The sequence below is a fragment of the Myzus persicae genome, unplaced genomic scaffold (assembly GCF_001856785.1).
Source record: "Myzus persicae strain clone G006 unplaced genomic scaffold, MPER_G0061.0, whole genome shotgun sequence".
NCBI lineage: Eukaryota > Metazoa > Arthropoda > Insecta > Hemiptera > Aphididae > Myzus > Myzus persicae.
In genome coordinates, this window is record NW_019104067.1 from 755,730 (window position 1) to 781,580 (window position 25,851).

The window sequence follows — 25,851 nt, forward strand, 5'->3', positions numbered from 1 at the left end:
TGTAAAATTATTGCAAAAGCGGTATTATATGGTTGGATAGGTTGCTGCAATTTATTATAATTTATATTATTTCTCCGTAAAAAAGTATATTATTATTGTAGGTACCTATATTTAATTTTAACATTGGAGATTCTTATCGTTTTATATAGCTGCTACTATAGGTATTATCCTCTAAGTATATATATAATAAATAAGTCCGTAACAAAAAGATAAAATAATATTCTAAAAGAAACATTTTTGAATTATAAATTATTGAGATAAAATATTTAACTGAAAAAAATTGTATACAAATAAACGTAAAATATTATATTTTATTTTTTATGTATTCTATAGATAATACTAATAATTTAATCCACAAGTACTGAAATAATTTATTTTGAATACAGTAAGTCTTTCAACTGTTCTCTACATTGTCATATTTATCTCATTATTTTCTGAAGTATTATTCTTAACCGTAACCAATTAGTTTATAAATATTTGAGTCTGTTGTAAATAATCGTGTTTCTATCAAGTTGGATATAAACAGAAAAATGCGCTGTAAGAATGAAAAAAAAAATGATAATGATATAGCATGCAAATAACTTAATCCGTGTATTCCATTTGTTATTATTAACTAAATAATCATTATTGTCGGTTATCATTGTTATTATTATTAACGCCAACGAGTAGTACTTTGCACTCACTACAATAGACAGTTTAAAACGGTCTATTAACAAAAACTCTGCGTCGTATAAATCGATTTTGGGTTTTCGTGTTAATTTTATTACACACTAAATGTATATAGTACTAACGGGTGTATAGTTGTAGTGTAGTGGTGGTGGTGGTGGCGGCGATAGCGATGGGGTAGTAAATGTTGATGCCCCGAGAAGGTCAAAATATTCGTGCCATTCCAATTATTCCTGGTTTCAAATATTCAATGTTAAACCTAATTTCCCAGAGTTTCATAAACTACCATCTCTCGCTCCCCCCAACCTCGCGTTCACGCTAAACTTTCCCTGTTCTTGCGCCCATGTTTATTACACATAACATGTATCCACCCTTGCGAGCCTTACGATATAATTTCCGTAGTGTGTTGCGCGTAACCGAGTTGGGCCCGCAAGGACTTTGGCCGTTCCGGCCCGAAACTTCTCATCTAAATTGTAATTCTCGTACTGTTTGCCGGAAGTCGTGATCGTTCTGAGGTAAATGACAATTTTGTACCTGCAGCATCGCCGGGACAAAAGTGAAACAATAATAAACATTTTTAGTACCCACTATATTTCGCACCAGTGAATAAACTTGAAAACAAAGCATAATAATAAAGTCCATATAGTTGCGGCAAATGTGTAGGTGTAACCTAACATAGGTAAACTCGGCTAGTTATAAAATTAATAATAATAATGAATTATGATTATCACTCTGGAAGAGGACGCGAAGCGTATAGTGGTTTAATTTTTTCTATTTAAATTCCAATTAATTGAATCATCGGTTTTGTTTTTAAATCATGTATACGCATATAGTAATAATATTACATTTTGTACATCATATCGTACTAAATATAGTGGATTTGCTTGTATGCATTATTATATTGTATGTGTGCGTGTGTAAAATGAAATATGACCTCGTGAGATATGACCAGTGTTGGAGACGCTCTCTTAAGACGAACTTCAATTGTTGTTCGGCGGTCAGAGAGAGGATAAAAACTTGGTTTCTTTAAAAGCTTTTTCTAATATTTCGAATTCGGATGGTGGATCGGAAAATACAAAATGTTAGTTTTAGTTTTATAAGTCATCAAATGTCACCAAAGAATCAACTTTTGTATAAGAGCATAATATAGAAAAAGAAACATTTGAGGAAATAAGAATAATTGTTAAAGAAAAAAGTGGTATATTGTATTTCAATGCGTATATTTTTAAAATTATTATGATAATTTTGAATTTTTTTTGAGTCTACCAAAAGTGGGTCATAATAAATATTATTATATTATTATTTATAGTTACGCTTGTTCATTTAATATCCTATGAAATTAAAAAATATATTTTATGCCTTGATTTAATGAAATAAAATAAAAAATATTATCTTTATTTGAATATAGTGTAAAAATGACCCAAAATAATATGTACAAAGGTAGTTTTCTATTTAGGTAGTAATGATTTTTTTTGCATTTTCGACGAATTGAACGGATATCACAATAATATTAACCTTTTAAGTTCCGTATAGGTACCCACAAATAAATTTGCATAAAGTATGTCTAAAAATATATACATTTTTGTGATACGGACGTATAGTTTATTCATGCTAAAATAAAGCAATAAATGTATATCCACGGTGTGAAACATATTTTACTTAACGACTTTGCGTAATCAACGCGGGACTGTACTAATATGTTAATGCAAAATTATGCATAAGCAAATAGGATTGTAATGGTCGGGGGAAACCCAAACATGGTTTTACTTCGGTTGTTTTTTTATTATTATTATTATTATTATTATTATTACTATTCTTTGGAGCTGTTGCTTTGGGGATTATTAAGTTCATTTGGACAGCGACAATTCACTGAAATTTATTCGATTGTATTGTTTACGCCAATGTAGAATATAAAACATTCAGGGGAAGTGTGTTTTATGCAAACGAGTACTTTTTTGTTTTGTTTTATATTTACTCCAGGTTTTAACCACTCCTTGCCCACCGAAAGTGAGTTGTTGTTTTAGGTCTTTATCCGTATTTGTTTTCATAGGCGAAACACACAAAGCTTTTCCCGTCATTTTTATTTAAATTTTTCAACTTTATCCGTCCGTCTACAACACACCGTCGTGGAGTAAATATAATATAGTGGTTGAAGTAAAAGAAGATTCCGATTTCATGCGAGTTCCAGTGCACTTATGAGTCAAATAGTTCATAGGTTTCATTTATAGTTCTCATTCGGTATTTTAAATCAAGGTTTATTGTATTTAATTAAACCGATTTAATACAACTATTACTTTAGTTTAAAACGTTTTTCCATTGGACCTATTTAAATTAAAGACAAATGTGGGATTAAAGTTCGAGTTTTAAATTAAATTACAAATGATTTTAATTGCAAATAATTTAATTATTGCAATGAACAACTTTCCTTATCGACTTTTACCATTCGTCAAATGAAATTGTTTCCTCAGACAGAGAAGTTAAGTTAAGTTATCTTAATCTCGCTGGTATGAAATCACTTTTTACTCGGTGACAGGATATTATGATAAAAATTATTTACGTATTCTGTAGAATTTAATTATGTAAGTCTATTTTATCTGGCATGTCTAGTATCTATTTGAATTCAGATATAATATATTTGATTCTTTTGGAACATTATTGTTTTACTGCTTGCATTGAAAGAACTTTGACTTATAATTAAAATTAAATTAATTCGAAAATAATTCACATTTACTTTTAAATGTTTAATTATTACTCTATTACTGAATTTAATACAAACTGGTTATTTGTTGGCTTCTATTAATTAATATGTATTTATAAAAGAAAATTAAACTATCATAATTTAAGCGTGTCCAATTCATAACAAAAATCAATAAACACGAGTATATTAATATTGTACTTGAATATTAAAGAATCAATGCCATTCAATGACGTAAAATATTTTACTGATTTTGGTCATAAGTTACGACAACGTTATACCGTTTGGTTTGTGATTTTCCATCCATTCTTAACAATTTAGGTTAAATTTAATGTATGTGTAATTTTTTAAAACATTCTATTTTTTTATACATTATACTGTTTTTAATATAATATAGTGGAGTTTTGGTGACGAAGGTTAAAACAAAGTCTGCTATTCTGGTGTACGGCTTGTCGTTCGCGGATCTTTAGATTGAAACTCGAGTAAAAGTTTATGATTACGTAAACCTACCGAACAAAAACATTTAAACAAAAAACATAAAGATTGGGGCTATCGGAAAGGGACTTTGAATTTATTGTCGATTACCTGCAAAGAACGCCCGTTGTCGTTTTTTCTTGGCGATTTTCTTAAAAATATACGAGTCACCTACTGCTCGTGATGCGATCGAAATCCTGACATTGGTGGGCTCTGCAGTATTTGATCGCTTAAACGTTTGAGTTATTGTCTTCAGAAATAGTAGTCTTCGTCTCGCCGCGCGGCCGTGCGTAATATTCGGCAGACCGTATAGTCTTGCAGAAAATAAATAGACAGTGGGTGGAATGGCGGAGATAGAGGTGGTGGAGCCGGTAGACAGACACAGACGATGATGAGCCAGCGGGGAACGTAGTCGTCGAAGGGGTTAGCTGAGATAAAAGAATAAGCGGCATTCACTCGGTCTGACACTAATGAGGAGGGCAAAACTTTGTCGGCAGTGTCGGTGGCGGCGGCGTAGTCTGTCACGGAATTGCGTCGGAAAATTGCAAAGCGTATATAAGGGCTGAGAGATGAGACGACAAATGGGGAGAGTACTAGGGGGTACACCATCATCGCTGGAAACGCGTCGTTGTCGTTGTCAAGTCGGCCGAGTGCATCGTCAGCAGGAAAAGCTGCAGCGGCAGTAACGGTAGCAGCAGCAGCTGTAGTATACGTGTTTAGTGGCAGTAGTAGTGACACGGCTACCGTCACTTTCTATATATATATAATATATATATATATATGTGTGTATATGTAGTACACCCCTGTCCATAATAATAACATTGCACTTAGACTTGCGTATCTCACTTGTTCGCCCCCGCATCGCCTTTATCGTCGCGGATCCGACCGCTGCCTTCACTGCCACTTCACTATCTTTGCTCTACGTCTAATCAACTCGATGACACACACGCGCACATATATTATATACACATAGGCGTACACTCGTACAGGCACACCCTCCAAAGGTTTCAGTCCTTCATTTTCTCCCTATTTTTTTCATCATATTTTTTTTTTCATAACTCTTGACAATGTATACAGCCACTCGCTCGAGGTGTATTTTTCACTTACGAGTGATGCACGAGTGTAATTCAAAAACCGCAATTTTGTCACGAAACGATTATTATTATTTTAATTTTTAAATTTCAAAGAGGATACATGTTCCTCTTCACGGAGCTAAATTACTGCGCCTAACCAACCAACAGTTGAAGATTTTTTTTTGTTGCCACCCGATAGTGAAATATGCATGTGCCTCGACAATTTTAATTAACTCGAACGTGATGATATGATATTTAGTCATATTGATTTTTTTTTAAAAATGGTTGAAAGAAATAGGGTTGTTTCAAAAGTGTGATATATATTGTATATTTGTTTTAGTGTAAAAATAAATTATTCACTGATCATCATGTAATTTTAATTTGAATGTGTTTAAAATACCTTAATGCTTAAACGATTTTAAATTAATAGGTAACGACGATTTGTAATAAAAATAAAATCGTAAAGCATTATAATGGGAAACCAAAGAAAAATTATTGTATTTGTATCTGATGTACTACTATGCTACATGGTCGGTGAATACAAAATCGGGACAATATATTTGGTTTTGTCAGAAGTGTAATTAATTAAACCCGAAAGGCCGGGAGTCGAAAATAAGCATAGATTAGCATAGTAATGACGAGGTTTTAACCCCCGTATAGAGTCATGTCCGTCACAAAGGGGCTACCTCCGACAATGATCTCGGTCCTAAAAGCAAAAGGACATAACACCCTCTCTTTACTTTAACATTATGACGTGTTGGTGGTTAAATCTTCCGTCCAAAAGATAAGTGATTATGAAAGGAGAACGGGTGCATATTAATATAACGTATATACATAAATGGCATAAGTCTCGATCGTTGGCTGCTGTCGTTAGTGTATAATACTGCACCCTTTCTTTCTGACACTATATAAACATAGAAATGGATGCGAGAATGAGAGAATAGTTTGCGGGTGTCGAATATAAGGGGTTTGACTGGCTTAAGGATAATTGAATCCAACCAGCTAATTTTCATTAATGCAGCAAAAAGGAAGAGATAGGAGGAATAGATAATATTATTCACACGAGGGTTGAATCGGTCAATTTACTTCAGGAACAATAAGTTCTTTACTTAAAAAAACATTGAGTTTGAACGTGTTCATAATAATATGAATGAAGCAAAGAAATACCAAAAGACACCGTGAAAGATTAATTTTTCGATGTGAGCGATGCATCGGAGTATAGATTAAATGCATACTTAAATGTACATTTTTATATAAATAATATGACTATTACGTAGGATAGAATATTAAATCATAGTATAGCCAGTGTAGGTAGTATTATAAATTGCTCGGAATACAAAAACCCGAGCATTCGTAAATCAATTTCACGGAGTTCCGAGAAAAATAAGCACGCTTGCAACGAGAGAGGCATAGTATACCAAGTTTTATTAAAAACTCTAGATTTTAAGTTAAAAATTGCATTTTGGAATAAATTACTTTGAAACGACACGGGTTGAGAATATATGTATATTACGTTCAGTATGTAGCGGCTGCGGCAATAGCAGAAGCAGCTGGACCATAATGCGTGCCGTGAAATGTGATTTTTCCTGGAGAGAGGGGAAACGCGAAGAAAAAACTTTCCGTGTGTAAAAAACCGTGAAAATCCCAGGCGCGTAGTCTGGGTGGGTGGACGAGGCCGCGAGGGTGAACGCAATGAGCTCGTGGATTGAAATCAGTTACAGTCGGGCGTAATATATTCCGCCGGCGTCTGAAGAGTTTTGCAGAGAAATGTGACGGACAGAAATGTAATTAATGATGCTTGGACGACGATGACGACAATGACAACGATGGTTGTGGTGGTAATAATCGTTACTAATAGGTACTAGAAGTTGTGTGTGTGTGTGGTAGTAGAGTAGGGAGAAGGGTTGTTTAGTCGGTTGAGCGGCTGTTGTCAGTTGCAGTGGTGGGACAAAACACAAAACCGTGTCCGGTTGCAATGCCGCCCTTGTGCGAAAGCCCGTGACGGAAATATTCGGCTCGCGGGAACACACACAAAAAAAAAAAACGAAACACGAAAATTTCTCCCGAGGGTTATATTGTGAGGATTTGCGACGTTTGCGTAGTAGAGCCAGTCGTTGACCGATAGGCTTTTTTTAAGTCTGAGAGTTTACACGGAATCCATGCTGGTGCAAAACAAAAAAATGAAACAATACAAAACATACAGTAATATATTATAAACAATTCAGGGGTCGAATAGTAACTGTACGGCTTCCTTGCTGCAGCTGTATACGCGTACATAAACAAAGTGTAGTTGTTTCTAAACTAAATCTAGGTCAATCGAATATCATAATATTATGGTGTAGGTGATGGGCACGGTTCAACACACCGCGGCAATGGCATACAATAATACTGTCATGAACTCTGCAGGTGTGTCATATTAAAATAATTATATTCAATGAACTTAAACGAATATTAAAAAAAAATATTTTATATTCTTTCTTTCGGATTTTTCTTGACACTTTGTTTTGTCTCGTATTGTCCGTGTAACTATAATACTAAATCACATGACATTATATAATATTATAACGAACGTAAAATAATAATAATATTATTGATGCAGCCAAAATTTAAAATTTAAAATGTATAATAAATATATATACACATAAAATCCTACATGTTAGAAAGTGATTTGATTAGAAAGATTATTTGCACGAGATGATATAAGTAATGCTCGATTATGACATGAAATTATATATGAAAAGGGGTGAAAAAAATGTCCACTTTGTTTTATGGAATTTCCAGTTGAAAAAACACTTTTGATTATGGCCGATTTCCATTGCTTTTGTTTTGACTTTGCCCTTTTTTCAGAGAAGAGTATCGCTTTGGGAAAACATCTAAAGGTATATTATAGTTTGGCGATAACTTGTTGGCAGAAATGAAATACAATAGAAATAGAAAATATAAGCCAGTTAAAAATAACTACGTAGGCTCCCTTGGTAGTAAACGGACACGCAATAGTAACTGTTGGCCTTAAACAAATAAAGTCGTATCAAAAGTCCGACTCAGCATAAAATTTGATTCTGGACTACTTATGGTAGCTATAATATGTATTATTATTATTATTTATTTTATTTGTTCAAATAACCCCATTTATTTGTATAATAAACCTATCTACCTGAAGTTTTTTCTTCTGTGTAACTTTCAAAAACTCATAACCTAAATAAAACCCTTTTGACACAACCACCCGTAAAACTTTCCCGGAGGACACCTAACTAATGATTTTGAAAAACATAGAATTGCATGCTTAAATATTTAATTAATAATAATATTTATAACAAAAGATAAGTGTCCAGGTTAACGAATTATATTATATGTTTTAATTATTTTTCTAATTCATGAATTTTATTATTATAACTAGGTACTATTTACATTTTTCCACATCATATATAATAAAATCCAACTTCCGTCAAATATCAAAGAAAAGAACTAAATAATTGAATAATCTTACAAAAAGTAAAACTGTTTACAATGCGTTTATTTTTTAAATAATTTTCCCCTTTGAAAAAAAAAAAATGAGAATTAAAAAAAGTTGGGAATAATTACTAGGTTGTTTAAAAATTAAAAATATATTAATATCTTCTAATTTTATCTGGAAAGAATATTTTCATCAGTTATTTTCAATAATTTAACTATTATAAAATAATTATTTGTTAAAGTAAAACACTAAAAATGCGTATTACCCAAAACATATTACTATATAGTCCTAGCCTAAAAAATAATTTATCATTATAAAAAAATCATATCGTATTAAAAATGTCTTTTTTTAATGTTAATTGTTATGCAGTTTGTTTTAATGCTGATTTGAAAACTCGTTGTAAAATGGGTATGTAACATATTGCTTCTGCTCGGAGATTCTCCCCTGTAGTATGCATAATTAGGCTACATATATGCAAATGACGACATTCATTTGTATATTCGTTAGGACTCACATATACTTGAGCACGTCGTTAAGTCCGTTAGCGCGGTCCGAAAGAAACGACTGTTTAGCCTGACGCGAGAGAGGGAAAGCGTTGAATTTCAAATTTTGAACGGTTTCATATCTGACAAAAACTGTGTATACGTATATATGTGTTTATTCTAAACGTGTCCAAAGGGTCAGACGATAAACCATGTGAGGGTAGTGTAGCGCACGTTTATTTAATTGCCGATATAACTTTGTGTGACCCAAACAACCCTCACCTCCATAACGTCCCCTCCAAAAAAGTTAATAGTAAATATTGATAGCTCTTTCCCAAATTTCTATGGTGATTATAATCTGTGAGGGTATCCCTAAACATATTATATACGTATATTTTGGGAATTAATGGCGTCGACACAAGTACTTAGTCCCCAAGTGCCAATGCGGTTTTCTTATATGCGTTTAGTGAGATAGAAAGGGGGGGGGGTCAAAACTTTGTATACACCAACTTTTGTTACTCCTATCGCCATCCTTCGGTCTACCCACAATTTCCCACAATTTTAGAATTTGGCTTGGTACCAGCAGTATAGATGAGTAAGGAATTAAAATTCCCGGTAAGAAAAAAAAACATTATATTCATTGTTGATAAAGTTTTCACACCCAAAAAGGTTTTTCAGACACCGTTTTTCGTTTCTTTTTCATACTCGTTTAAACGAGTCTTGTAGTTTGACCTATAGAGAACATTAAGCAGTTTAAGTAAGAACAGAGGTGGTAAAATACTGATACCACCGAGCACAATAAAATCGGCTCAATGGCACGGAAACTGAATGATAACGTTTTCGAAGCACGGCGAGTAACTGGCGTCAGGAACTTTGGAGACCGGATTTCCTTTGTTTTCCGGTAGAAAAATAATGTAGAAAAAAACAAGAGAAAAAATATAATCATTGTTTAGTGAATATAAGAGGGACGAAAAATGTGTTCACAGCACGGAAGAGATAATTTCTAGTTTCATAAAAATTTTGGTGTCCTTGGAGAATCTCTAAAATGTTCAATTATATTATTTAACTAAATATAATCTGTGTGTTTTCAATTGAAAGTAATCACTATCCACCCACTTTTAATAGATTTACACGTTATTCTCAGGGGTAGTATATCTGCTGCGGGAGGTTGCTTAGGGTAGGATACGGAATTTAACATGTAATAATCTGAGTTGAATGTAGATTTAGGTACTGAACTTAGGTGAAATGAGAAAATGTCGACCCTCTCAGATAGGTTAAGTTTGGAAAATATAATTTCTACTTTATGTTTCCGTTCATTAAAATGTATTTGAGAATTGTAAAATGTATTTTCATAGTATAGGAATTAAAGGAAATTGAATTTTGAAAGTACATTATACATATTATCACACGTGGAACTTATGAAATTTAGTTAGTTAAGATAAAATACAAGGTGAATTATAATTACATTGTAAACATGTGTAAGATGTATTTATATATACAAATATTTGACAGTACGAGTATGTCAATATAATATATTAGTAATTTATCAGTTAATGATTATCAATTTAAATCGTATGCAGCAATTTTTATAAAAAACCGTTTTTGTCCAATTAATTTTCTAGCCGTTATATCAATCTTATTTTGTGTTGATTTATAGTTTGCATTTGAAACAATAAATCAATTATTTTTGAGTACCTATTTACAATTATTAAAATAATGTATATTACAATAACAATTGAAACGATAAACAATATTTGTTTTGTTTAGAAAAGTAACATTTAATATTATACCTATTGTATCCATTACTCACACATTATCCATTTATAATTAAATAATTATTTCAAAATAACAGATATATTTTGTTAAGTTTTACGAAAACTATCTCTTTGGCCATATACTATTTGTAATATATATATATTATATACTATTACATGTGAAAACAATGTAATGTGTGAAATATTGTTTTACAATAATTGCATTATTTTAACGCTCGCAGTATACATTACGGACATAGTTTTCAGTTCAAACGTTATTTAATAAAACATTAGATTTATGACAAAGTTTGATATTATTTTAAACGTTATACATTATTGTTTATAAACTGATAAATAAACGGGTGCCACATAGTACGATTGAAATCCTCTTACGAAAATTATGTTTTCGCGTTTATGGTTTCTAACTTATATTTTTGTTGCTATATAGATATGCTGGTAATATAAGTTATCACACGCACACGCGATAAAAGTAGCTACACCGTTTTTACTACTTTTCTGCAACTTTTTTTGTACACATGTAAATTTTTAATCTGACCTTTTGGGGCCTTAAATTAATTTTGTGGAATACTGCTTGTATTTTATTTTTGTTTAAATAATATATTTTTATCATATTCAACTTTAATCATCAGACGAATATGTTGGACTAACGAGGTCGGCAGTTGAAAACTTATCAGTCGGACGATACACGAACAAATTTAATTATACAGTGGACCAGAATGATGCTATCAATATCGTAATAATTATTCCTACTCCGGTGATTGGTGGAGTTCCGTAGTTTTTTTGCCGTTGTTCTTAATGTCTTTGTGTAGTTCGTTTTTTCCATATATTATGTCCTGAACACATTTTTCTGACGAGGATTAAAGTTTACAAATGCTGGTATACCTATAGCCGTTAAAATAAAGTGTGGCTGTAATTATGTACACTGAACCATTGGGCATAACAAAAATGTATAATTAAATTAAAATGTTTGTAATTTTTCAAACAACCGCTTCATTTTGTTGGTTGTATATTTTAATTTACAATTTAATTTTTAGAGGTATTTTACTGCAGGTTTTTGATTACATATAAAACTGCTTAAATACGATATCCGCAAAGATTTATAGATTAATATTTGATTGCACGTGCCTAGTAAGTAATTTGGTTAGACATAGTTAATATGCATTTCAAATATTCTTTTCGTAAAGATTGAGCACGTTTACTTATTGCAGACTGCTCAAATTTAAAAAATATATGCAACTGCTTGATACATTTTATGAAACTTTTTTCTATGGCTTATTTTATTTTATTTTAGAATATATCGGGTAAGCCCTTTTGTTATAGGTATTAGGTAACAATATATTTATATATATATATTATGTTTATTAATATTGCTCATCAGTATGTAATTGGTTGTAATTAGTTTCTAGGAGTATCATCTCTTAATCAGATATTAAGTTACTATGAAGCAATTGAATAACGCGTCCAAGGAAAGTTATGGTATTCGAAGTGACTTTTGTGTATGTTATTTCTTAAATAATTTAGATTTTAACTTCCAACAAAATGCAAAGTTATACGTCTACCTCTCTCTCTATATATATTTATATATATATTATTTTTAAAGTTTCCTAAATCGAGCTGGAAGTCACGATTTACATCCTCTTAAGAAAATTAAACCAATAAATTTTAAAAGTTAAACAACTTTTCTCTAGTACCTATCGTCCGTAAGCGTATTAGTGTGAATTATGAAAATAAAAAATGAATACCCCTCGGCATTAAAGAGGACCGTACTTTAAATGAAAATAATTTCTTTGTAATAAATAACTTGTTATCAAAAGCACCTCTAGCAATTGGATTTTATGAATAATAATCGTATAGCGAGGCACTCTGATTACCTCTCTAGCTGTGAAAATAAAAAAAATTGATGATTTCAAACCTGTTTGTATTACATACGCACATTGATTCGTTGATTACGAATATCGATTTTTTTTTTATTAAAAGCTATACCTAATATTACGTAATATAAATTTCATATTATCAATTATATTTAGTGTAAAATATGATGGTAAATTTACAAGTTCCGATGTACCGGGAAATGTTTTGAAAGGGATCTTTTCACATATAAGAATCAATTGTATAATATAATATATAATATTGAATAAAAAATTGGCCGTCGTACAAATAATGTGTCAGTAGTTTAAACGTCATCGGTCGGCCAACGAAGCAAAATTCGTGTACCGACGGCGAGACGGAGCCGAAAATCGAACGGTTGAATGAATGTAGTCACACATTCAAAGTTTACCAAAACAAACATTTATTATAAAGTTTTATATTTTTTTCTCCCCTTCAGCCGAAAAGTCGGGTCAGCAGAGACTTTTGGCGCCATCGTCCACCACAGTTTCTATGCCGCACACTCGAATTCACTCGGAAGGCCACAGAGCTGTATGCATTTTTCCTCTTGTATATGTATTATTTTTTTCTTCTTTTTGATTACAGCAACGACGTTAGATGTATTTTTTTCCCCCACTATCTCTTCACCACTCTCGGGCACGAGGCTTTTCGGAAGTTTTTGACTCGTTTCACTTAACCTTTTAGTGGAGACCAAAAGTTCTTATATAATATAATAATATATTATATAGATGTTTATGGTATCTCCGCGCTATTTGGCATTTAATTCTCGCCTCCTCCTCAAACTTTTAAGCGTTATATTTTGGCGTCCCATTCTTGGAAATAGATACAGCTTGACAACCGCTGCCAGTCGGAACTGCTACTACAGCGATCCTTGTTATATGAAAGTGTTGTAAAAGCTGTTGAGGATGGTTGGTAATTCACCTAGTGAAATAAAACTTAACGTGATATAATATTATATTATTATCATGTGGATGATTTTATGTCATCGAACTTTGTAAAATGTTGTGTTTTATTTTCCCATTCCTCCTCTCCCTATTGTTAATAAACTTGGTGGCGGCTTGGCTGTGATTTATTAGTTGGGGCACTTTTGTAACCTTATTTGTCTACCGCTTATTTAGGATCTCATCCATTAACCAATTACTGTGAACGGCTCTCTAGTGAGCGATGTATTATCTTTACAATATCGAGTTTACTGTCAAGTTAGGCATAAATCGGTTTATGGGCATGTACAAATAATATACATTTTTTGCATTAATATATTATATTATACACTTGATACACAAGTACACAACACATCTAAAACGTGCTAACATTGCGTATTTGTTGAAATAAATAAGCTCGAAATCAAAAGGAAAAAGGCATGGATATTACATTTAAGAATTCCTCAGTATAGAAAATCAATTGTTTATATTTTATAATATTGAAAATAAATTGATGTATGTACTTAGTATAATGTGTGTAACGTTGGGTTTTAAACGCAAATTGTGACTATTTATCTGCTGAATGTACACTGTGGTTTGTAGATAAATATTAAATAAAAATAAATATATTCCGTAGTCGATTTGTATATTTCCGTTTTATCATGAATAACACACCTATGCAAGTAGCTACTACTTAAGTAAAAAGCGCTATCAGGCAGTCACAGAAACACACAAGCAAACTTTAAAAATAATTCAATCGACCTGATGATAATGTATTGTGAAATGGAACACCTGTACGAAGTATTTTGGCATAATATATTACATTATGCAAGAATATTAAAGCACTAATAACCATATAAAAATACAGGTTTGAGATATACGGCCGTAAAAAAGACCCAGTTCTTTATTATATTACTCGGTCTGCGCCATGCCAATGCGAATTATCGTATTATATTATTTAACAGCTATAGTTGCTTGCTTGGAATCGCCCTGAAATGCAAAGAATATACAGTTGTGAACCTATCGAATTTTGTAAATGCGAATACTTCTGATATAATAATACACGAGTTTTGTTTAAGATTGTATCAAGACATTTATAATATTGTTCCTCCGTGTTTAATTATATCCGTGTTTGTGTTTCAGATTGAAGACGCGATGTTAATGTTCGACAAACAAACAAATCGACACAGAGGTAAGTTTGGTTTATTTCACATCTCTTATTATTATATTGTATGTAGGCTGAAAGGGGCAAGAGAAATTGCTATCCGTTAAGCGTTCATATATATATTTTGTTTTTTTGAGAGAGGAATCCAAGAAATGATTTTTTTTTTTATCACCGCAAAGGTTTTGGAAAAAAAAATAAAATAAATGGGAAGGAAAAACGTCTACCGACAAATTTGTTGTGCGTTTGATTTATCGTCAGATTTACACAACCACGTCCGATTATTGGCCAACAAGAGCAAAAATACGGTGAGAGAGAAAAAATATAATATCTGCCACTGTGGGATAAGAGGAGGTGTTTGAATCATCGCGTGTGATAGTGCCGGCGTGGGGTGTGGAAAGAAAAAACGAATATACACCTACAGACACACACACACATACACACACAGGTATACCCATAGCCACACACACACACATACACTTACATATGTACACACATACCACGTACTCTCGCGCGTGCGACATTTTCTGTTTTGAAGGCTGGGGTTGAATAATGAGCATACTAGGGGAGCCGCGGTAAGGATGCCTATTAAGGGATGTTATACGAAGCGTCTCTTAGGGCGGCGCCAACACCTATAAGAATTATGACGGGGCTCTCATCTTCAAGCGCGATGCTCGTCGCTTTATATAAAAGACCTAGTAGAAGAAAAAATATAGAAGTAGAAGAAAATCCCTGTGTATGACGTTAAATTTTTCACCCTTACGGGATGGGCGTCTACTGCTTGACGGAGGCTAAGTTGGAAATGCACGTCAAATAGCGTCTATGTTTATAAAAATCGCTCCGGCTATTCTTTACGAACCGATGACACGTGCAAATTTACAGGTGAACTTGAAAGTAAAAAATAAACACAATCAACTATAAGCACCACTATGAGTCTATGAAGTATGAACCATTTGAAATTCTACTTAATGGACTCGTTCTATTATCTAATAATTATGCGTAGCTACAAGCATCGTTGAAACATTTACAAATGCAATATTATTCTGAAATTTATAAGGTTTGAAATTAAAACTGTTGAGTGTTGAGCAACCGGAAATGCATTTAATATGGAATAATCTAAAACGTATGTGTGCTTTTAAGTTTTCTATATTTCCCGTTTTGAAAGCTAAGAAATATGATATCGAGTGTTTCAATAAACTAACTTAGTCAACTCTCGATATGTAAAAAATGTCAATTTAAACTTTGATGTTGTTTTCTTAAAAGTATTCGTTCATTTTCCTTTACCATTTGATTTAAAGTTTTGACTTATTGAAAATCACCCTTCTCTTATAAACTTTAAGCTCAGCCAACAATAAGTTGTTTAAAACGAATTCAATTTATTCAATATCAGCTAAAATCTTTTGATTTGATCTGATTTTTGAAACACAATTTTCCGTTTTGAGAATTATGAGAACTTTTTTACTGCCTTTTATTTGTTTGTGTATCAATTTTTAAGTTTCTTAAACGTTATTTTTCTAAGAAAGAATGGAATATTATAAGTATTTATTCTCCTTTTTTGTGATTCTCTATAAATTATGTTGATTATACATTTTGGCATGGGCTCTTGGGATGAAAACGTAGTGGCCCGGGTGTGTCGGCGATAAATTACTGATTGAAAGAAAAGGAACTCGATCGGAGTTAATGGCCTTTTTAAGGAAAAAGCAATATTCTCGGGGCCGTATAATTCTTAGGGTGCGTTGGTTATTATCTTCTTTCAGCGCCTCAGTCAATCCTGAGCCAATTTAATTCTCAACACTTGTGTATCTATATTTTTTCCAGTCAATATTTTTTTATGTTTATATTTATATATAATACGAAAAAATAAAGGTGAATTTTAAACGCAAAAAAATATTTATGTGTACGATATATTATTAATATATGAATTTAAATGGTTTGGATTTTTTTTATGCTATGTATACCCGAGTTGGGGAAAAGCACGCTGATAAGTGTATAAGTGATTGTACCTATGCTGCGTGTGTGAATGGATTTCGTTGGCAGTTGCAATGCGCTTCGCATTTAATTGGAATGAGTACTTTTCCATTTCCAGTATTCGTTTTCGTCTGCGGATCGTAAATACGAAAATGGAGATTTGTGTAAGTGAAAAAGCGGGAAGGATTTTTTTTTAAAAAGAAGAGAAATGGTGAGTGAGTGAGTGTGATAGAGTTGGGTGGAAGGGGAAATACTTAAGAAACTCACCGAGATTTGGCTAGATTTAAGGTTTAATTTCGGCCCTGTTTTCGGGATTAAACCATCTCGGTGCTTCACTCCGGAAAATTAGCTCGTCCCCTCCTTAATCTCGTACCATCGTATTAGTTCGAATACACATTTACCCCGATAGGATGCTTTTAATTATTCTGGCACGAAACGACGTTTTTATGTCTAATAACACGGCTGTGACATGTTTTCTTTATGGTTTTCATTTGTTTATCGTAAATCATTATGGTCATTATTATTATTATTATTATTATTATTATTAATATTAAAACACCAAGTTTTAAATGGGTATCTATTATAAAAATATCTGTATACGACGTTTATATTACTATTACGATCTGGTTGCCTCTTTTTTTGGATGATGATAATAATAATAATTTTATCATAACTGACAGAAATGCGTCTGTAAAGCGAAATTAAATTAATATAAAAAATTGCTACGTGGGATGACCAAAAAAGTTTAGAGCGAAATAATATAATAGTCACACGAAAATAACAACAAACATAATGCACGCGACGAATATAATAAGTAATAATAATAATAATAATATAATATAAATGCATTTTTATTTTTTAATATAAAAGACACCATATACGTATATATACAATATAATATATAGCGTGGATACAGGGACAATCCGCGCGATGGCAAAACGTCGGCGAGGGCGATACGGCCCGGGCCGGTCATTAGTCTTCCGCTGTCAACGGGGCCGGGGTCTACGCTTCGCTTCCACCGCTGCCGCCTTTACCACCGTTCTCCTTCGCTTTTTCCGAACCATAAACTGTACTGTGGTAGAGCGAGAAACATCCATGGTGGGTGAGCGAGAGAAGGTGTGCACACCCCTAAAGCATCGGTCGCTTTTGGTAAAAACCATAGGAATCGATACGGTGTGTGTGTGCGTATACACAGAGTGCGTATACCCCACAGCGGTGCTGGAGGGTTGTGCTGAATTTCTTTTTACGGGAAACACCTACACGTTTCCCACCGCCAACACCGGAAAAGAGCATCGGTAGAACAGCGGGTAAACGGTGGAAAATGGATTGTTACCTCTGTTTTGTTTCCCGAATTTCGGACGTTTAAGGACATACAATTTAAAATTTTCTAGATAGTCCACTTATCATAATTTGTTTTTAGTATTAGATTTTTTTTTAAATTCTTCGTATTTTCATATGGCATTGGCTGGTTCATGGTAAAAGAATTAGACAAGTATTCTGCAGCATAATATAATAAAACAAAATACGATGTGACTACCTCTTTTACTTACGTTTTTGAACATCCAAACGCGATGTAAGTGATGTAACACACAAATACTCAGTATTTTATTAAGTACCTTTCGATACTAATATTTATCTAACATAATAATATGTAATACGTTTAGTGGATATGTCATATTATAGTCATCAGACGGTATTAGAAAATTCCAGAAATCCGTATTATGCAATATGTGCAACCATGTGTGTGGTGTTATTTCGATGTTCGATTGCTTCTTTTTTTGTTTTGTGACTCTAACGAAATAGTTAAAATAGTTTTATATATAGTCATATTTTGGCTACCTTCTATATACAGACAGCTGAAATTTTATCCCATGATATTTTAGTCAAATTGATAGTCTTTATTATTTATTTTGGGCGGTTATTGCACTGATTTATTTCCATGCGATACACAAGAGTTTCATACTATCTAATTTCAAGAGGTTCGTAAAATTCGTAAAATGATTACAAGCATGTCCAAGTTATAATTTCTTATATCCGAGAGATAGTTTTTCCCGTATATCGTGTTTGTACTACGATATTTTACATTAATTCTAACCTAACGTTGATGTACTAACATTAGTTTACTAAACGTTTGACATTATAATATATAATTTAATAACTGATTAGTTTTATAATTGTTGTCTTGTGTAGACTGAACTTTTACTAAATATGCTGGAATGTAAATATAATAATGGGAGTCTGTATTAAAATTCAATCGTTGTTAGTTTATACAATTTAGCATTTAAAATAAAGTGTCTGTTTGTTTAATAGTTTTTGGTTTGTTCTTAATATCCTATTTTACAACATATGGTTTTAATGTTTTTATTCATTATTTAGTGATATGAATATAAATATGAATATAATATAAATTTAAAGTGATTTGTATTAGATAACAACAAAACAAGTATTGTCTGCGAAAATATAATTTCAGATCATTGGGTACCTATATATTTTATCATCATTATATATTTATTGATACAATCGATATAATTTATTTATACTAATTAAATTTGTAAATTAGCATCGTCGAACGAATAATGATTACGATTACTTACAGTTGACTTGTGGCAGTGACTACATCAATTTGCTGCACATACTATTGTACTTACGCGTGTATTTGTGCCGTGTACGTGTGAGGGGGGTGGATTTATCGTAGATTAAAATGGAGTGGCCCTTTCAACATAAATTTGTTCAACAAGACCCCGAGCTCGTTCAGTCCGTATTTTATATTGCACGGCAAGCGCACCGTAAAACCCTTCCCAACCCCGCAGATCAATTATCTATCAGAGATTTATGTTTTTTTCTTCTCCTTATTTCCTCTATTCTTGTCCTTTTTATATCCGAGTGAAATATCCGTAATTCATCCTGTTAAAGGTACTACGAGCGGGTTTTTAAAGTGACGGTGGGTGCGGAGGGGATCGGGGGTATTGGTACTGTAAGGTGGTACCGGTGGTTGCGAGCAGTAGGGGGGAAGGGCGAGGCTCGGATTGGCCGGTGCGGGGACGAAAAAATAAGATAAATGCACATCGGACTATCGGAGCAGACGAAAGGGCAACGATTGAAAACGATTGTCTTATACACAAAGCGTCGTTTCAACTGCAAAAAGGAAGCCCTCGAAGATAATTTGACAGGCTACGTCTGGGCCAGGCATACAAAACGTGAAAGATTTTCGTATTCCTCGCCCATTAATCAATCCTCGATCCTCGATGTATACCCGACAGATATTTCGACGGGTGACCAGTGTTGTTTCCGTGATTAATATCTCCATCGGTTGCCCTCCCCTACCGGCACACTTGCCGTTGCGCCTAACACATAAACCACTGTCGTTCTTATACCGGCTTTCTTATCCACCGCGTACGTTGAGTGTTTCACAGTTTTTTCGGTTATTGGTGAATGAAAAAAAATTGCTCGTGCCCTCCAACTTTGAAACCTTGGAGTTGTATACAATTTATTTGTCTTTTTTTTTTTTAAATTGAGTACTACAAATAACCAGCCTGTTTGCCAAAAAAAAAAAAATCAAACCTATTTTGATATATATTATCTGAAAAATAATCGACGTATCCTTAATATACTTTAACTATTCGTCTGTTGGTATACGAGGTCTTAGAGTTCCAGAATAAATTATATTGTTATAATATGAATATTATCTTATTCCCTATGAAATATGAATATAGTAGTTAGGATGAATTTTACACTCGAAAAGGTTTTTTTGTATAGTTCGTTAGCTTTTAGAAGAAAGTGTACGTCGATTATCGAATGCCTTCATGCAATATTTTATACATTATGTATAGTTTTATAAAGACGTATTTGGTATGATTTAATCATGCAATTTCGTTAGTGCGAACAAACATTTTAATTGATTCGTTTACACCAAAGTTAATTATCCACACTTAATGGAGTCTGCTTTGCCTCGTTAGTGACTCGAAAACGCAATAATTACGATAGAGTCTCAACTTTATAATAATTTTAATATAAAATATAATATACGATTAATTCGTCTTATTTTAATAAAATGATTTATTATTATTAACAATATATTCCGTATAAAATTTACAACGAATAATCAATTTAATATAGACATTTTTGTTGACATTTTGAAATTTTTTTAAATAAATCAAAGTATTCACACGTTTCTAATGATACAAACTTCTGTATCTACTTTTATTTGTTAATACTTAATATTTATATTGTTCTTTATACATTAAAACTTAGGTACAGTGTATAAATATATAAGACTTGAACATAATTTACCACTTGAAGTGTAAATAATAAATAATCACCGAGACTATAGGTACGGTTTCAAAAGGTTTTAACCTTATGAATTGTTAATAAGCCATTTTCTTTTTAGTGTTTTAAAAAAAAATAAAACAGGATACAGTTGTTGTGAAAGTTATCTTTTTTTGCACAAGTAAATTGATTGTTTGAATTCCTTCATAGGTATTTCCTTTTATTATCGTATTTATTCATCTTTTTTTTGTTTTCGTAACGGATTGACGTGTTGCAGGAAAGAATCGGGGAACATTTTTTTCTGTCTTGGAACAACTTTTTATTAAATTCTATACCTTTTCTCGCCGTATCTTGATGTAGAATCAAACTGTTAAATAAGTATAATATTGTAAGGGGTCTAAATAGCTACGGTTAATATAAACATAGTACCTATAATATTAGAATAATTTTTTTTATATTATAACTAGGTATTTTAAACACTAGTCTCGCTTTTCGAGTGTTAAATATCTTATCATCAGATTCATTTTGTGGAAAAATGTTACCAATTTATAAACTCTTTAAATATTTTATTTGAACAAAAATTAGTAATTACAAGTAGTGTAATTAATAAAACTATTTGTATCTGTAATCAAAGTAGTTAAGGTAAACAACAAACTACTGTAGGTATTGCATTTTCCAAGTTCAAAAGTCATGTCGGTTATGGATCGCGTGACGCGTTATTATTACTGCTACTTACAAGTATGTGTATATAACGACTACCGCATACCAATATATATGTGCTTACCTACACATCGTGGGTTTAATTTTCGGCAATATATTTGTTTTTCGAAAGAGTCATTATTATTGTCATTTCACATATTATTATTATAGTTAGGTCGCTATATATACTAAATATAAGTAGTTTACGAAAACCAGAACAATAATAATAATAATAATAATAATAACAATAACTACCTTCATGTACGAAATTTTACGACTCGCGTTTATTATATATACGTTGTGATGGTGCGGTGGGGCTCTATTGGCGATGGCGTGGAATTAATTGTTTTTCTCTATATATCTGTATTTACGTGATTTCGCATTGTTAACTGTTCTGTTATACGAGTATGTATTAAATTTAATATAAATAGATATATTATAAACACTGTCCACGTTGGGTTGGCGGCGGGGCAATAAGTCTTGCGATATCTTATATAATAATATATACCTATACACATTCTGCAAGGTCGTTAATAAAATGTAATGAAACGTTTTGTTGGAGTAGGGCAATTAGTGGTGGGAGGGTGGTATTGGGGAGGTGTATGTGGGGTTGGAAAAGAATTCGGCCATATCTCGACTATACCTATACCTACTATATATACAATTAATACCGGGCGGCGGGCACATAAATATCGCGTATAGTTTGCCGAGGCGTACGTCACACACAAGGGGCACACCCGCTGCTACTTATTAATGTTTCTCGTCTGCCACCGGTTTACCGACCCCATCGCTCACAATCCTGGGTCCCGCACCCTCGCGTCGATTGCCTGACGGGGAGGAAAGGAAAAGTCTCTGCTGCTGCTAATAACCTTAAAATCGCTGAGAGAACAACAAGCAGAAAGTCAAACAACGAAATAGTTGCCGGATAATTTCACGTGGGTGAACGAAATGACAAGAGTTTACAGCGTATTATAATATTCCTTTGCGCTTTTGTCCAATGTCAACACAGCCGAAACCGCTGTGGGCGCCTCTGTCGGCCGTGTCGCGCAGGGTGCTGCATGCAGGTCGACGACCGTATACAATTATTATTTTGATTATTATTTATTATTATTATTGTTATAAGCCGTACTAGACGCATAATAATATCTATAGTATTATTGTCCAGTGCAGCCCGCCTTAACCCGTGCCCCGCTGAGCGTATATAACATTGTATTGTAATATTATTGTTACTATTTCGTACTTCAAAAAGATTGTTTTTGGACCCGTTTTAGACGAAATCGACGTGACGCATAAGTACAGCTAGTGACTATACCCAACACGATGACATATTATTATCATCTTTGCGACCGATTGGCCTTGGCGAAATATATTATTATCGAAGTATTGAATAGAAACCAAATTTCCTTGAAAACGTGATGAAGTCTCTCTATCATTGCCGAAGACATTTTCGACGTACCGTTATAAAAAAAAAGGTCTGTTTTTTTCTCCTAATGATAATATGATAAACGGGAGTCCTCCGTTCGATATGAAATTGACGACTCCACTATAGTTTGTTATCATTGGTTCACGTTTTTATTCGATACGATGAATGCGTGTTTAATTTGAATATGTGATGTATAGGTGAAATTTGGTGGATGGTGGTTAAACCCTAAAACTTCATATTTTGTGGTTATCGGTTGTTGAAGGATCTCATAATTCCGCAAATACTTTAGGGTAAATCCGCGATTCGTCACCGTGATCCACTTAATAATATTATATATTTTCGACAAAATCATTCAACCATAATAATATTTAATATAACAGTATAATAGACGTAATTCGTGTTTAGAGTAGACCACAAATTCGGCCAAAAGCGTAATATTATGAAATGCGGTGATTTTCGATAAATCAATACAACAATAGCCCGGGACAATTCGTATTTGATAATATAATACATACCACAGTATAACGCGTACGTAAATTACGAATGGTCACGTCATATTATATTATATAGTTTCCAAAACAAGCGCATTAATATTATGTTGATTATATTATTATAGTCTTCAATTTAATATTTCGATTGGTCGAGAACATAATAATTATTTACCGCTAGTACCCATATTTAAATGAAATTTCACACAACGATGGAACAATATTAATTAATATTATGATTATGTCGTTTTAAAACTTATATATTTTGTTTCGTTTCATGGAAAACCAACAGTATTACATTATATGTTCTATAATATTATAAATCATGTTGTAAATAGTCCTTATCTCCAATAATCACGTGACGTTCGGGAAAAAGTTTGGGCGAACGGCCAGTTTGATAAAACACGTTATAAGTCTCGAAAAGGGAGATAGTAATAATGTGGCGAAAGAGAGAAAAAGAAAATCACCGCCAAGAAATTGTTTTAATTAGGTTAGAGCGGTGGTGGCAAATAAATAGCAGCTATCTACACACACCCCTGCCCACAGAAACCCCCAGCTGCGATAATTTCATTTTCGGCTCTTTAATTTATATACTTTTTGGCCATTATTACTTAATTTCTTTTTCTTTTTTCTTTTTTTTTTTTACTCCATCCCACTACACCAGAAATAAAGTTCACCATTCCGGCGGTAGGTACTTAGTCTTATTTTTTTTAATATATATATATATATATATATTTTAATTCATTCTACTTATTTATTCCAGACAAGACTCGGTGAAGTTTGTTTTTATTTGTTTTTTTTCTCCAAGCCTAAGTCCAACGGCGCGGACGAATTTAATTAATGTGTACGTCGTATTTGCAGCATTGTTTGAACAACGCGCGCACATAATATTATTACACACTATTATAATAATATCCGAGCAAAGAGTTTGTGGAAATATTTAGCTAATTACGTGGCGCGTGCGTGTACGTATAATAGCAGAGAGTGTGCCGTCGCCACGCTATTCAAATACTATATAGCTGGTTCACCGCCATACGAGTCGTCGTTGTCGTCGTAGCCGTTGTTGTGCATAGTATAGGTAGAGCCGCCTTTTTTAGTCATCTGTTTTTTAGAGATAACCGTCTGAATGCGCGCGTGCGTGCGTTAATAACAATTAAACACAATGGAAACCCATCACCGGCTGTGGTGGCAAAATAAATATGTGTGCGAGTGCTTTTGAGTGTGCGTGTGTCTGCGCGTGTGTCTGCGTGTGTGTCTGTGCGTCGAAACTCGAAATCCGTCGGCGATGGTGACAGAACGAACGTACCATACATAGACGCGCGTTCACACGCACACACATACACACGGCCGAAACTACTCTGTTTTGGAACACGCGTTCTCCATTATCACAGACGCTTCTTGTTTTCGCAGATATGACGAAAAGCGTATTCGTATGCACGCGCACACACACACACACACACACACACACACACACACACACACACAAACAAGCAGGCATTAGTCCATTAGAGGTTGTTGACACAACGCGGGATCGTTACAACATGGCACACACACTAGCACACACACACACACACACGCAAAGATTCCTCTCCGTCGGGCGACGGCGACGTGCGCACCTAAATCCGTTTATATAACTTTTTTCTCTACTTTTCGATGACAATATGGTTGTTCTCCTATTTTTTTTTTTGTACTCTCTAACCAACTCCTTATCGCACACTGGGCCCACCCGATTTTTCGATTTCTTTCGAAAACGTAGTACAATAATATTCAATAATATCGTCGTCCTTTGGCCCTTCGCAAACGACAGAAACGCTTACGAGACGAACGGTTCGAAAACGAAAAAAAAGTATTACGAAGTCGTCGTTTTTCGATATTACGCTCAATACTTTTGTCTCGGACACATGGGCAACATAGAGGGAGAAACAAACTATAACGGGTCGGACACATAACAAAACAAATGTGCGGGAGCGGCGAAACGAAATAATAATAATAATAATAATAATAGTGATAGTAATAATAATAAAAGAAACAAACCTAAAGCCATTATTTAGAATCGCCCGGGCGCGAGCTCTTGTGTATTCTGGTTATTTTTTACGCGCTCGTATGTTTTGTGCGTGTGCGTGCGTTTTCGGCGCAACGGCTTAGCAGCTGCTCGCCCCCACCCCTTTACGGTCCACCCCCTCATCGGTCGTCCGGACGCTGAAAACCATCGTCCCTTATAACTACTGCCGCCCTCACCGCTTTTCTGATCAAATGGATTTGCGGCCGTTAGGGAAAACGGTAGGTATATATGCCATCGCCGGCGGTACCTCCACTCGCGTGTGTGTCGCGTTAGTATAAATATTATGTGCTCACACATACATATATAANCCTCCACTCGCGTGTGTGTCGCGTTAGTATAAATATTATGTGCTCACAC

At 33.5% G+C, this 25,851-nt stretch overlaps 1 protein-coding gene across 3 annotated transcripts in view; it reads left to right on the forward strand.

Annotated features, from left to right (window-relative positions):
* LOC111038287 (RNA-binding protein Musashi homolog Rbp6) overlaps window positions 1–25,851 on the forward strand; it is a 381,310-nt gene that overhangs the window by 295,863 nt on the left and 59,596 nt on the right. For all 3 annotated transcript variants that reach the window (XM_022321331.1, XM_022321333.1, XM_022321332.1), the window contains one exon: window positions 14,570–14,618. In XM_022321331.1, the coding sequence (XP_022177023.1) occupies window positions 14,570–14,618 (49 nt within the window). The remainder of the gene's footprint in view (window positions 1–14,569; window positions 14,619–25,851) is intronic.